The 13,582-nt window shown below is 37.6% G+C and overlaps 1 protein-coding gene across 7 annotated transcripts in view; it reads left to right on the top strand.

Annotated features, from left to right (window-relative positions):
• MAP4K3 (mitogen-activated protein kinase kinase kinase kinase 3) overlaps window positions 1–13,582 on the top strand; it is an 84,258-nt gene that overhangs the window by 45,771 nt on the left and 24,905 nt on the right. For 5 of the 7 annotated variants that reach the window (XM_065733911.1, XM_065734160.1, XM_065733994.1 and 2 more), the window contains 8 exons: window positions 62–100; window positions 387–443; window positions 3,695–3,737; window positions 4,564–4,726; window positions 5,280–5,389; window positions 7,087–7,128; window positions 11,476–11,560; window positions 12,706–12,785. In XM_065733911.1, coding sequence (XP_065589983.1) covers window positions 62–100; window positions 387–443; window positions 3,695–3,737; window positions 4,564–4,726; window positions 5,280–5,389; window positions 7,087–7,128; window positions 11,476–11,560; window positions 12,706–12,785 — 619 coding nt within the window. The remainder of the gene's footprint in view (window positions 1–61; window positions 101–386; window positions 444–3,694; window positions 3,738–4,563; window positions 4,727–5,279; window positions 5,390–7,086; window positions 7,129–11,475; window positions 11,561–12,705; window positions 12,786–13,582) is intronic. The other 2 variants (XM_065734299.1, XM_065734072.1) reach the window with 1 other exon arrangement.

Here is a 13,582-nt window from a genome sequence, read left to right as displayed (position 1 = left end):
TTGATAATTAAAGTTTGTGTGCCATAATTAAACTGTCTTCTTATTCTTATTTATGCTGAAGGAGTCTCTTAAAATCAGTTGAAGAAGAACTGCATCAGCGGTAATTCTGTTTTTCTTTCCTCTCGTGTTTCGCTCATTGATTTCTTATGTCTGTCACAACTAGTTCTTGTTTGACCCTGTACATGCTGAGAAGATGTGGGAGAGGCTTAGCTGTCTAGATTGCAGCTATACTTTAAATAGTAATATAACAAATAACAGTAACAAAAGTTAAAAGGGAAATAAAAATCTGTAAAAGCATTGTAGCCCCTCAGCTCAGGGTTTTTCATAGTAGCCAAAGTCTTTTTATTAAAATTGGCTCAGCCACAGCACTTTGTTCATTTTCTTAGGGGACATGTGGCACATTTAGAAGATGATGATGATGATGCAGATGATGATGCTAAACAGTAAGTAACTTTTTCTTCTTGTAAAAATATACATGTTCAAAGCCTGGTTTTTGAAAAGAAGAAAATAAGGTTGAATTCAATTCAAGATGTGTATTTAATGTATTTTCTAGGTGACATCATCAGAATTTTGCTTTTTGTGCTGATGAACTTGTGGTAAATTAAGGGGAGAAAAGCACTTCTTGTTCCTCTTTTGATACAGTTGTTGTTTTGTCTTCCATTTTTGAACAAAAATCTCAGTGTACTTCTGTTGAACCGTTGTCTGACCCCTGTCCTGGTGTCTTTAGAAATGATAACTGTATTAAAATAAAGCGCATGAATGTGCATGAGCTGTATGTATAACCAGGACTGAGTTTATTCTGTGCATGTTCTCAACCAAGAGTTTTCTGGGACAGAGGGAACAAGCTTATGTGACTGCAAAGGCAGTGTCAGTAGGTATGTACTAAATTAATAATGCTTCTGTTAAATTCCACTGGTATAAGTATTTTGGAGCCTTTTCTGTTGACAGATGAAAGCCAAAACAACTTAAAATGCACAAACAGTATGTGGAAATTTACATTCCTAAGTAAATCCAGTGTAAAGGTAGGAAAGAAAGATGCAGTTGAGTCAGATTTCTTGCTTACTTTTCTGTTAATGAAATACTGAAAGCTGTTGTTTCATGCCAGAAACCTTTAAAACATGCGTTATCTATCAATGGAATGTTTACTCTCTTATGGTGAAGTAAATAACTATTTTCTTGAGTTATTGTACTTCTGTTTCCTTGTAACAAAGGTGGGGCTTTTATTTCTTCAGCGAGTGTTGGGGACAGCTCTCTGCAGGAAGGGTAAGGCTGCTGAGCTTTGTAGTGTCTGATGGCAGCTAGGTGACAGGGCATTAAACTTGCTTTGATTAATGATCAACTTCTCAAAGCACAAATATGTTTGCTGTTTGATGTAAGTGACATTTGCAGAAGGAAAATGATTTTTAGTTTTTAGCAGCCTTTGTTCCCTGAGAAATTCTTACTATTTCATTAAGTTGTTTTCTGAAGACACTATCATTTAAAATATGAGCTGCCAAGTGTTATCTTGAAGGGGAAGAGAGTGATAACACTACTCACTGATCTGTTCTCCTGATTGGGACCGAGCTAGGAATCTGCTTAGCTCATAGCTGCGTAGGTCTTGGTTATGGTAAGTCAGGCTTCCTTCACTGTAGAAGGAAACAGTCCTCTATGGACTGTTAGCTCTCCTCTCATCTTCATTGAAGACTCTCTGGATATCTGCACTGCTGCAGGCCAGTTTGACTTGGTTCTTCCGTCTGTATTAATCTCTAGATGGTTTTTTTTGTGTACAGCTCTATGTTCATTTTTATCTTTTTCTCTGTTCTAGCTCTATTTGCAGCTGGTATCATCTACTGCAGTGACGTTTCAGGACTTGGAACCTCTTGATTCATACTGACTTGACATTCTTGCTCTGATTGCTTTGTCCTTGCACAAGCTCTGCCAGAACTTTGGCGCAGTAGTGGCTTTAGGTGCTTCTGTCACTGTCATGTTTACATGAATATTCTTGATCAGGTTAAACGAGAAAGCACCTCAGAGCTTCCAGAGAGGTTCCAATTTGTCTGACCCTAAGCACAATCACAGCTGGTGTTCTGAATAACTTCTGTAGATTTTTGCTTCTTTCTCACACTTCATCCCCAGTACTCTTGCCCTACAGCAAGGGTCTTGAAGTGTCTCTTTAGTACAGGGGTAAGCCTCAGGTGCCTCAACCTTCACATCAGAGAGATTCTGCACTTTTTACCTGCTTGAGCCTGAAACTGTGCTGTGGTGAGCTGGGACGTTAGCTCAGTCTCTGGATAGGTTTCTCTGGAGCCCACTGAGATTCAAGGCTCTTGTTTGATTTATATTCTGTGAGATGGAGCTGCAATTGAAGAGCATATGTGACATCAATTGCTTCTTCCTCAGATGCAGAACACAAACAATGAAGCAGCTGTCCCCCCGCCACTCCAAACTGATGCCACTGCATGACTCAAAACTGGATGATTCATAGCAGCAGAGAATCTGCACCCTTCAGAGAATAATATAAAATCATCTTTCTTCATTTAAATGTCTTTATATTTTCTTTTTTTTTTTTTTTTTTTTTTGCACATGCAGCGAATTTGATGATGTCAGAACTTCTGCTAATGGAAGCTGGAAAAGCAGAAATTACTGGGGCACTGCCCTGTGTGGCCAGCAGTGGCGAAGTGCACATAAGCCTTGCTGTTGAAACCAGGGTTTGCTTTCCTTTGTACAAACATCTGTCATACTTCTGCCTAGGCACTGACATTTTTTTTAACACTTGGTTGCCCAGTGACAGTGATGGCTGTCTGAAATGCAGGGAAGGATATGAAGGAAACTGTGAATGGAGCTTGAACTTGCCTAATTCTGAGGACTTAAGCTTGATTTCCTGTTCTGAAGGAAAGATAATTGCCACCATCCTTTGGGCTGAAGTATTCATCGCTGGGTAACCCATTTTCCAAAATTTCTTCCATCTTCTCTAAAGTATTAGCAACTAATAAGTTGCTTGAACAGAAACTCTTTAAGAATAATGTGAAGCAGGCAAGTCATTGAACTGTAAACAAGCAAACAGATACCTTGCTACTTCGATGCTTCAGCTTTTTTGTTTCTTGCTGATACTTTGTACTGTTGAGCCAAGTTGTTATGTTAAAAAAGTGGTCATTCTCAGAAGATTTATATAGAAAAAAAGAAATTCATGGAAGGAGGGAGAAAATGATAGTAGGTTAGCTGTGCACTGCACATTTTGCTCTCTTGTGTGAGGTTTCTCTGAAGTGAGTTTTTCAAGGAACGTTGTCAATCATTTTTAAGTCATTCTGCCTTACATACTTGTGAATAGCTCTGTAGGTAACATTACTTATCCTTTCTCTTCTGGGCAGAGTAAATATCAGACCTGCTTTGCATTTGCTTTTGTTTTTGTATGAGTGTGTCCACCTGCAACAAATCAGTTTGTATTGTTTAAGCTCTCCAAGTGAGGATCTGTGCTACTTGAGTTTTCTGACAGTACCTGTAGTATGCAGGGCATAAGAGAAGTGTTTGGAAGGATTCAAGTATGATACGGTTGTTTTGATGGAATCATACTATTGAAAAGTTAATGGTGTTTGTATAAAAGTTATTTGTGTAGAACTCAAAAAATAAAAATAAAAAAAATCTGTACGTTCTTGAAAAGTGCAATCTGAGGTTCAGAGAACTATACCGAATGGCAACCTATCTTGTTTCTTTACAGTGCCACTATGAAACCTAAAGTGCCACCTCCTTTACCACCAAAGGTAAGTGAAGGCAGTTGTGTTCCTCAGAAAATGAATGCCTTTAAAATAAGGAAATGTAGAAATGTCTGAGTGAACATGCTGACAGTTCTCTCAGTTGAACCATGACATTGGGTGCTTTAATCAAACATTAAGCAACGTTGTATTTCCAAAGGTATTGATTCCTGTGTTTGTAGACTGTCAGATTTAGAGCAAGTCTTGCACTGCTCAGTGAATGAATGGCGATACTTAGAGGTATACTTGGATTAAGTTTTGCATGCCACGTCTTGAAGAGTAACTGAAGCTTCTCACACCAACGTTATCTGAATACCAGCAAAATGAAGAAACAAAACAAAATTTATATATTTGTCACATAACTGTTAGTTTGCAAGGCAGAAACTGAAGGTGTGATTACTCACTGTCCTGTACCATCTGTCTGCGTAACTGAGAAGGATTTTACAAGCAGCTTCAGTGCAGCCAGTGTCTAAACAATGACCTCTTTTGTGATTCCCTTTCCTATTTGTGATTTCTTAAACAAAGCCTTGCAATAACATTAAATGTTTATTTTCTACTTTCTGGTTTGGTTATCTGTAGTTCTGAACAGTGATGCTTCTGAATATTGAATATCTTTTAATGCATAACTTGATTTGGAATTTGTTGTCAATTTTAAGATTTTTCTTTAATGCTATCAATTTTTTTCTATTATGGATTTTTTTAACAGACTTTCGTGACAGAATCCTACTTTATCAATTCATTTGTGAAAATGCCTTGTGAAAATTTCTTATTGAGATGTGACATACGTATTCTTGAGTCTCTTTTCATCGTGTTTAATATTACTGTGTCTTTTCAGCCTAAATCCATCTTTATCCCCCAAGAAACTCATTCTTCTGAAAATGATAATCAAGGGACAATCAAGAGATGCCCAGCGTCAGAGAGTCCTGCAAAGTCTGCATCTCATGTTCCACCAAGGCCACCACCACCACGGTTACCTCCGCAGAAATCTCATGTTTTAGGTGAGAGTGATGCTAAGAAATGTACAGGTATTTCTTAAACAATCTGGTGTAATTATTTCTACATTTGTGCACACATGAATAGGTGCTGTTATTTTTTTTTAGTGCATGCATTAAAGCTAAGCAGCAATAGAAGAAGGCATGCTAAAAACTCTCAAAGATCAAGATCAAATGTGCCTTGCAGTGAAGCCACTGACAAAGACTGCTGGCTCTTCTTTATATCTTTACTACTGCATTTGGGGTGCTGAGAAATGCCTCACAACATACTAAGAATCGATAATTGAATAGTTAATCCATGACCAGGCTGCTCTTTAGATTTATTAAATACTTTTTTTTCCTATTAACCATGACTGCATCTCCCACACTGGATTTGTTGCACTAATAGCAAAAGCATGTACTTTGATTATACCTGGCATTAAGGATGGTTATATGTGCATGTTTTGGAACATGTATGCTTTAGAAATACAACGTTCTGGCATCAACTGAAACAAGACAGCCATGGATTCTACTTGATTTGAAAGTAGAACAACACATTCTTAAATATGAATCTTTTTAGGTAATGGTGTCACTTCTGTACAATTAAATGGTGAAAGAGAGGGATCACCACATCAACAGAATGAAGCTAGAGACACTAGTTTTACAAGGAAAGAAAAGAAAGAAATACTGGTAAGTGTTTAAGCTTCTGTTTTTTCTTTTAATATTGTCTTAACTGTTTATTGCACATAGCATACTTTTTAGAATAGGAATAATACTGAGCTGTATCTTGTTTGTGTGATTTGAAGCATGTTACTGCTGGATCATCTAGTTGTAATACAGTTTGAATCCATATTTAGCAGTTATTAAAACCTAAAATAATCATGGATGTAAAAGGTTTACTTATTTGTATTCAGGTATTTGAGAGAGACGTAATAAGAGGGCTGCGAGAGATATGTCAACATATGTTATACTGAGCAATAACTGCATAAGTAAATGGGGAAATTAAGGAATATACTGCCACCTCATGGCTTGCTGGGGAATTCAGGTTTTCCTAAAAAGAGCTGCATCAGGACTGTTCCCAGATGAGTCGTCCTCCTGTCATGGTGTAGGCATACTGTGTTTTTGATGGTCAGGGTGAAAAAAAGATGGGGAACTTAGATTTGAAGAGTCCAGATATTTGAGCTCCTTACCTGTTGGTGTCCAGGGCATCAGGTTTCGGGGTTTTAGTAGCTTGGGTGCAATGTCAGAGTTGAGTCAGGTATGCTAATGTTAAGTTGTACTCATGGAGAAAATGCAGTTTTATACCATCTGATGAAGTTGTGCCCTGATTAAAAGGAATAATCCTGCATCACTTTCTCCTCTTCCAAGTGAATTTCTCCATTAAAGCAGCGATTACCTTCTAGAGCAGTCATTCTAGGAGTGGAAGTGGGAGTGTGGAATAAAATAGGGTGGGAAGCCCTGTTCAGTTTTCAGCGTTTGAGGGGCCATTAGAGGCTTCTTCTGAGGATGAGCTTGGATATAGAGTGCTTTTGTGAGAAGTGAACAAGAAATATAGGGCAGGAGCATAGTGAGCATTTTGGGTTTGTTTTAAAGAAGTGTCAGTAGTGGTGTTAATACTTTGGAAAATATAGTTTCCCGAACTGTTTGTGCTTGGCATTTGAAATTGTATGTTTGAAGCTTGCAGTGTACCTGTGAGAGTAGTCATCTTCAGTGGTGTGATGTTACAAGGAGAAATTGGTGTTAATAGTGGAAAAAATAGCTTAGTACTAGTTGGTAGTTTTACACTGATAGTTGAACTATTAAGCAGTGTTGCTTAATCTTTGTGTTACTGGATATATCATACTTGCAAAACATCAAGATGTGAAGAAGTTTTGTAAGAAGATGTAAGAGTTCAAAGAGGAGAATACTAAGGAATCACAGAGGTTTTAGCAAAGGAAAATGATGCTAGTAGTTTGCGGTCTGTAGTCACTAGGGAGTGAAAATAGGGAAGTTTAGGTTGGAGAGGAGGATCTGTGCTCCATATAGGACTGTAGCCAAAGTTCAGCCATAAATTTCACGTCTGGTATGTGACAGCAAACGCAGCAGAGCATCCCTGTAGGTACCTCGTGCCTTCCATTTAGTTGGTGTAAATATGCAATGCAACTCCATTGTCTAAAAAAATCCACAGGGAGAGTTTCTGTCTACCTTATTTAGATACGAGTACTGGCTTTTTATTTTCTCCTAATAAAATTATGATTGATTCTTTATCAGCCTGTTTTTCACAGCAGTGTAAAACTTTTCTTTGTATTTTCCTTTTTGATTTTGCTGTAGTGTTGGGAAGAATAAGCATGTCCGTGCATATGTGCACTTGCGAGTATAAACGTAATTTTTTAACTTTTATTTTCTAGAAACCAATTAGTAATGGCCTTCCTCCCACACCTAAAGTACATGTGAGTATTACCGAGTCATGTAAATGCATGTTTAAGGCAGATCATGTTTTCTTACTAAAGCTGAGAAAGCATAGTTTCTGATTTCCTTGTTGTATTTAAAATAGTACCAGTAATGAAGTATAAAAATGCCTCTTGAAAATATTAACCCAGAAGTGTACTGTTTCAGAAGTTACACTTGATTTTGTGCTAAGTGAATTGTGGAGGCCTTTTTGTTTGTTTCCATCATTAGAACCTAAAGAAGAATTCTGTCACCATAAATGAATTTAAAGTTCTCTGGAGGTAATTACTGATCAGTCTTTCCCTGTATGATCTGAGGAGCTGGTGCCTCTCAGGAATTGCAAATAGCACTGAGTTTATACTGTGCAGCAGTAGATTTTGGAACTTGTGAATGCTGTAATCACAGATGGCTTAGGGATGGAAATAACTTGTTACGGTATTCTGTGTGCACTTCCATAATCTAAAGGAAACTGGATTTTCATTGTATGTAGGTCATTTTGAAAGTAATGCCTCCTATTTATTCCCATACTTTAACAGCTACAAAGAGTGCAATAACTCTATTTGACAGAGCAAATTCTTAGCTACAAAAATATTTTTCAATGCAGTCATCATTCATTGTGCATCTTCACCAGCAATGAACAAGAGCCTGCATGCTGTGCTTGTAAAAAAGATAAATAGAAAAAAGTCTGTACCAGCAGAGGTGACCCAATGTTGCTACTGCTGAAATGGCACCACTCACCCTTCACTGTGCTCACATCTTTTGTTTGATCTTCATCAATGTTGATCGATCAAGTGTAGATGAATGTCAACAAGTGCCTTTTTTTCTGCACGGAGGAATTTGGTTCCACACCTCTGCTCCATATGCATCCATGCCAGATGCCATTACGTCAGACTGCCCCTCTGCCGCAGTTCTGTCACACAGCGACAGAATGTAATGGGATACTAGTGGGAAGGGTCAGCCTCTACTGCTGTACCACCAACATACAGCTCTGACATTATGATCCAGCATCATAAAATAGGAGGCATTACTTTGGAGCAGCCCTTGTAACATCGTTGCAGACTTGTCACTGTGCTTCTAGCCAGAAGTGCTATCGGAGGAGCTCGTGTCTACCTCTTACTCTTGACCATTTGTTTCTGCTATGGCCTCTCTCATTCTTACATTCTAGAGAGTGCATTCATGTAATTGTCCTGGGAAACAAGTAGAGTATTGATGTGTTTAAAAGCTGCCTTTTTTGCTGCATTACTCCTAAGCCAGATCAATTTCTCATCTCTAGATAAGAAAATAGAGTTACTGCTAGGGATGTGTTAGTGCCGGTGATTCTTTTTTTCTTCTTAAGCATTTTAGGGGAACAGGAAGGGTTAAGGCAGAAGTCCTGCTTACGTTTCTTAGGACTGTCATCTCTTGTGTAAATGCATAGAATTGATCCAGAGCTGCATATTCATACATTTAGTATTGCTTTTTGAGATCAGTTCTATTTTGATAAACTAAATTCCTATCTATGTGGCATTGGTGTGCATACATGGAATTATGATAGCAGTTTGAAAGTACTCTTAGCATCAAGAAGATCCCCATCATCATGGCAAAGGAGAAAGAAGTTAGTGAATTAGTGAATGGAATGAGAAAAAAGGTAGAAAATATCGCTTCATTTTTTGAGCTATTGCTTGTGTTGAACTCATACCACAAACCACATGGAAAAGAATGACTGCCAGCTGCCAATATAATAGAGCTGGAAAAGAGACTGAATGAATAGAAAAACTTCTGAAGTTGATCAGATAAGTCCTTGTTACTAGATTGCTCTCTGCATGTGTTCATGTGTCTTCACAGTATAATAATTCTGTGGTTCTGCAGGTCCTCAGTGTGCTTAGCAACTCTTTCTCCTCTCTTCTTTCCTCATCATACCCTTTTACACACATTAGTTTGTTGTTTTTTTTAACCATCCTGTTAAATATTAGAGACTGATTTGGCACTTGCATGCCCCTGTCTACCGCCTGTCTCCATCAGTTGCCAAATAATCAGTTGCAGATAAGTACTTTGCAGTATGTTGCGGCCCTCTGAAATAGCTAGATGTACTGGGACTCTGTTTACAGTGGTATCTATGCATGGCTGTCTGTGACTCTCGAGACTTGGTTCAAATTTCTTATAACCCCTTCTGGTCGTGTGTTTTTCTCCCTGCTATTTTAGGTGGCTTGCAGCTTAGAGGAGACATCATATATCCTACCAATGACAGAATGCCTTGCCTCCTGAAATTCCTTCCAGACTTGAATGCCTGCATGGCAGCAGGCAGTTCAAGCTGACATGCTTCAGCGTTTTATCTTGTGTTTTTGTTTCCCCCTCCCCCCTAGCAACTCAGTTTAATATTTTGTTCTGTATGATTCTCAGTTGTATCCTTGGGATTTGTTTGATATTTGGAGATTATTCCCCCAAGCTCTTTTTCCCCTTCCAGAGCATTTGCATCAGCATTTTGGCTCTGCAGGCTTCTCAGAGATCAGGACTGAGAAAGACCAGAGAAAAACCATTGATTTCTTCAGATTTCCACCCCCTTTTTCTTCAGTTGTCTTCATAACTGCAGAGCTCAGCTAGGTCCTAGCAGTGAACATAGCCCTTCCCTGTACTGTGCAGCATCCCTTTCAAGTGCTTGGAAGAAATCAAGGAGAATTACATAGCTGGTTACAGGAGTGACAGAAATGCTTTTCCTTTTTTTTTTCTTTTCTTTTTTTCTGGGAGATCACTGCCTAAGTTATCCAAATTTTCAGTGTGCCTTCAGAGCCCTGCATACATGGGAGAAGGATTTCATAAACAGCCCAAAAGATCCCTGTATTACTTTCCTTGATATCTCCACTCCAAACTCCTTGCTGCCAAGGGTATTGGCAACTTGGAAGCTGTCAGAACATTGAGTTTGCTCTGTGTCAGTATCTTCTCATTTTCCTGCCTTATCATCTGTATCTTATCTCTTACTTATGTTCTTATGCCTTCTGAAGGTGCATCTTACTGTCTACTGAGCAGTCAGCTCTCTTATTTCTGCTGAGACTTATTCAGTCATGCAGTGCTGAAGTCTTTCCTCTTCTATTTGTGCAGTGGCATCTTCAACATTTTGCTGATGCTGTTGTTGAATTTTGTTTTTCTCTTGTTGCAGTAAATACAGACCCACTCATGGTCTTCCCAATAGTGATGTGTGAGAGAGAGATGTGTAAAACACAAAAAAGGTTCTCAGTTCTGCTTCTTTTGATGTTAATTCTGAAATCTTTTATTTTTACACTAAACTGTTCAGAAGGGACTGAAATTTGTATAGGCATCCTCAGTCAGTAGAAGGTTCACACAAAAAATATCCAAATATGGGAGCTATTTGCTAATTCCGTTGTAGGTCAATAATAATTCACAGTGTTAATATAAAGTGAAGATACTGCCATATCATATTTGTAACAGGAGCACTTACAAGTGGTTCTTGTGTTTGCCTGTGTGAATGGTAGCATTCTACTTTGCTAATTGTTTCTACTTTATCAGTTCTTTTCATCTGCAGTGCTACTGATCAACTCTGTTTCATAACAAAATAGTGTAGGCAGTTATAAATGTTGGTGTTTAGGAAGGAGGAAGCTCTGGCTTCTGCTTCTCAGTCATCTTGATGATAAATATGATATATATATATATATCATATATATATATATAATATATATTGTGCATAAACATATATATATTAATATATTTCAAGTGCTAGTGTGTCCTTCAGGGGTGAATTGAGAGAATGATAATAGTATTCTGTACTTGAGTCTTATTTAGTGGAAGAACTGAGTTTTTTTGGTTTGCTCTGAAAAAAGACTGGAATCTACTGCTAGAGATTTCCCTTCAGAAAGCAATCAGTTCTGTAAATGTATCAGAACGTGTATCATTAGAACATTAGAAATGTATCAGTAGAAAAACTAAACTAAGTTTTTAATTGCTGTATGACTAAAAGTTTTATGTCATGTTTGTGAAGTGTGGGAAAGTAAAATTGCAGTATTGAGAATGTTTTTTAAAATCACAAAATTCAGGGACCTTTATCAGCTTTTTCCCATTTTTAGCGAGTCTGTGCCTGGAGTGATAATTTAAGAGCTACTTCACATATGCTGTTTGTGGCATATTTGTTCAGAAGGGTCGTATGGATTAAAGGTAGTGCTTCATAAAGTCAAACGAACAGCAAAATAAACCCAGCCAAGTTTGTTTGCCTCCGTGTTGCCTAGGTGAGATTATTCTCAGACAAGCGAGTCTACTCTTAACTTGTGACTATTTTAAGTCAAAATAATGTCATTGAAAATGCCATGTCTTATTTTTGTTTTATATATGCATATATTTATATATAATTATTTTTTTTACAGATGGGCGCTTGCTTTTCAAAAGTTTTCAATGGCTGTCCATTAAAAATTCATTGTGCAACATCATGGATAAATCCAGATACAAGAGGTAGTATAATACATACTTTTTTTACCCATTTTTGCCCTCTCCTAGGATTTTAGAAGTGTTTAGATGAGCAAGACTATCTCTTTAAAATATCTTAATATTTATGTAGGCAGAAGTTCTTCAATTATAGCACTGCTGTCTCAAGTACAGTGTTTTCTTAAATTGTATTAAAGTATATGGGACACAGTTTTCAACTTTGATAAAAAAAAAGAAAAGAATAAATTGCACGTTAAAGGTAAATAAACATATTTTGGTTATGATTCACAAATCTTTTCAGCTCTGTAGTCCAAAAGATGCCACTCTAATTTATTTTTAAAAGGTATCTTCCAGAGGTTCTGCTTGAATTTGATTGCTTCTCTATCATTCTTTTGATGCATACATATATATATATATATTTTTTTTCCCTACTCCTTCCTGGCTGTATGAGTTAGAGCATCTCTTCATATTTATGTATGTTTTATTAGTTTATTAAAGAGCCTGACAAATGTGAAAACTGGTAGCACTGTATTTACATCTTTTGGTTATAGACTGTTTAGACAGATGCTGCTGTGAACTACTTAGCAAGAAAATACAAAGTTTTTCTAGAAATGGGAGTTGTGAAAGTCAGTATTTGCAGTTGACATCTTCTCAATGTGAGATCTTTCTTTGGCTGTCCAAATGCAAACAAGGCTATTAATTAACTTCAACTGCGATCCCAGTAAACAGGTGAATCATACTCAAGAAGTGAGGCACCCATGAAGTACTGAAAAAGCCTTCCAGCCCATGCTGCTGTTGTTGTACTCTCAAAAAATGCCATGGATGTGTCATAAAATACATGGAAATGTTTAAGTCAAAAATCCATATATGTGAATTCATGCTCAAAGTTGTGTCACTGCTGTTTTTTCTTCATAGATAGCCACAAAAAAAGAAAAAACAAACCTAAAGTCTTAGAACTGCTTCATCCATAAATATGTAAGCTTCCTTGGAAAGATTAATTTTCTGTGCTTTCAACATCTATTATAGGCTGGCCAGTTTTCCTGTGTGTAATTGTTTTAGGTCTGTTTTTAATAAAGGATTTGCAGAGTGCTCTTACTTAAAACCAAAACAACAACAAAATAACACCCTCCTTCCTTAAGTCAGTATTGGATTTTTTTGTTGTTTGTTTGCAGATCAGTACTTGATATTTGGTGCAGAAGAAGGTATTTACACACTGAACCTTAATGAACTTCACGAAACATCAATGGAGCAGGTATATTTGTTTTGTTATTCTTGAGAAAACAAAACTAACCAAAACCACCATCTTTGTTACTTTTTAGCCGCTGGTTGACCTGGTGTGATGTCTCTAAGAACCCTCTTCACTGCAGTTACATAGTCACTAGTTATACTGAGCTTTACCTTTGAACTCCTGTTTGAGTAGGAGGTCTGCGCATACTAATACATTGAATTTCATCGTAGTGTGTTATCTTGGAGTTAAATGATTTGATCAGTAGCATCTAATATATTTTATGTGAAAGTTTCTGATTTCTGCGAAGTTGTATTACAAAGTAGACTGTTTGCTAGCAAAGGTAGCATTTTGGCTACAAGGAAGTGAGATCTTTATAGACAAGATTCCATTCTTTCAGTCCTAAAAGCAGCTTTGCTGATGAGACTCAGTTGAATCCCAGTTTTAAAATTCTGTCTTTGTGGAATCTCATAAATAGTAATTTTTTTGAGGGGATTCTGGGAAGGGGGAAATGCCAATTGCAGGCTTTTCTGTATGGTGACTTCTCCAGCTCTCCTGTTAATCTCTAAGAGATGTGTTTTCTTTCCTGCCTTCTCCCTAACTTTGGGAGCTATGCATCTGCCATTGAGATGGAGGAATTTGCAAGGACAGCCTTTGCACTGTAAGCTGGAGGCACTGGTGTTTGTTCATCTTCCAGGGCTCAAACTTGGTAGAGGTGTCTGTTGTGTGAAGAAGATGGCCTAGATAGCTTGCACTTAGCTCCATGTAACCCATAATCATTCTGGTGCTTGAGTTAGCTTAGGTACTTGGCTGTTGCTGAAGTT

Source organism: Cyrtonyx montezumae, unplaced genomic scaffold, assembly GCF_038088225.1.
Source record: "Cyrtonyx montezumae isolate F1298 unplaced genomic scaffold, pur_monq_1.0 scaffold_0, whole genome shotgun sequence".
Classification (NCBI taxonomy): domain Eukaryota; kingdom Metazoa; phylum Chordata; class Aves; order Galliformes; family Odontophoridae; genus Cyrtonyx; species Cyrtonyx montezumae.
This window is presented reverse-complemented; position numbering and strand designations above follow the sequence as displayed.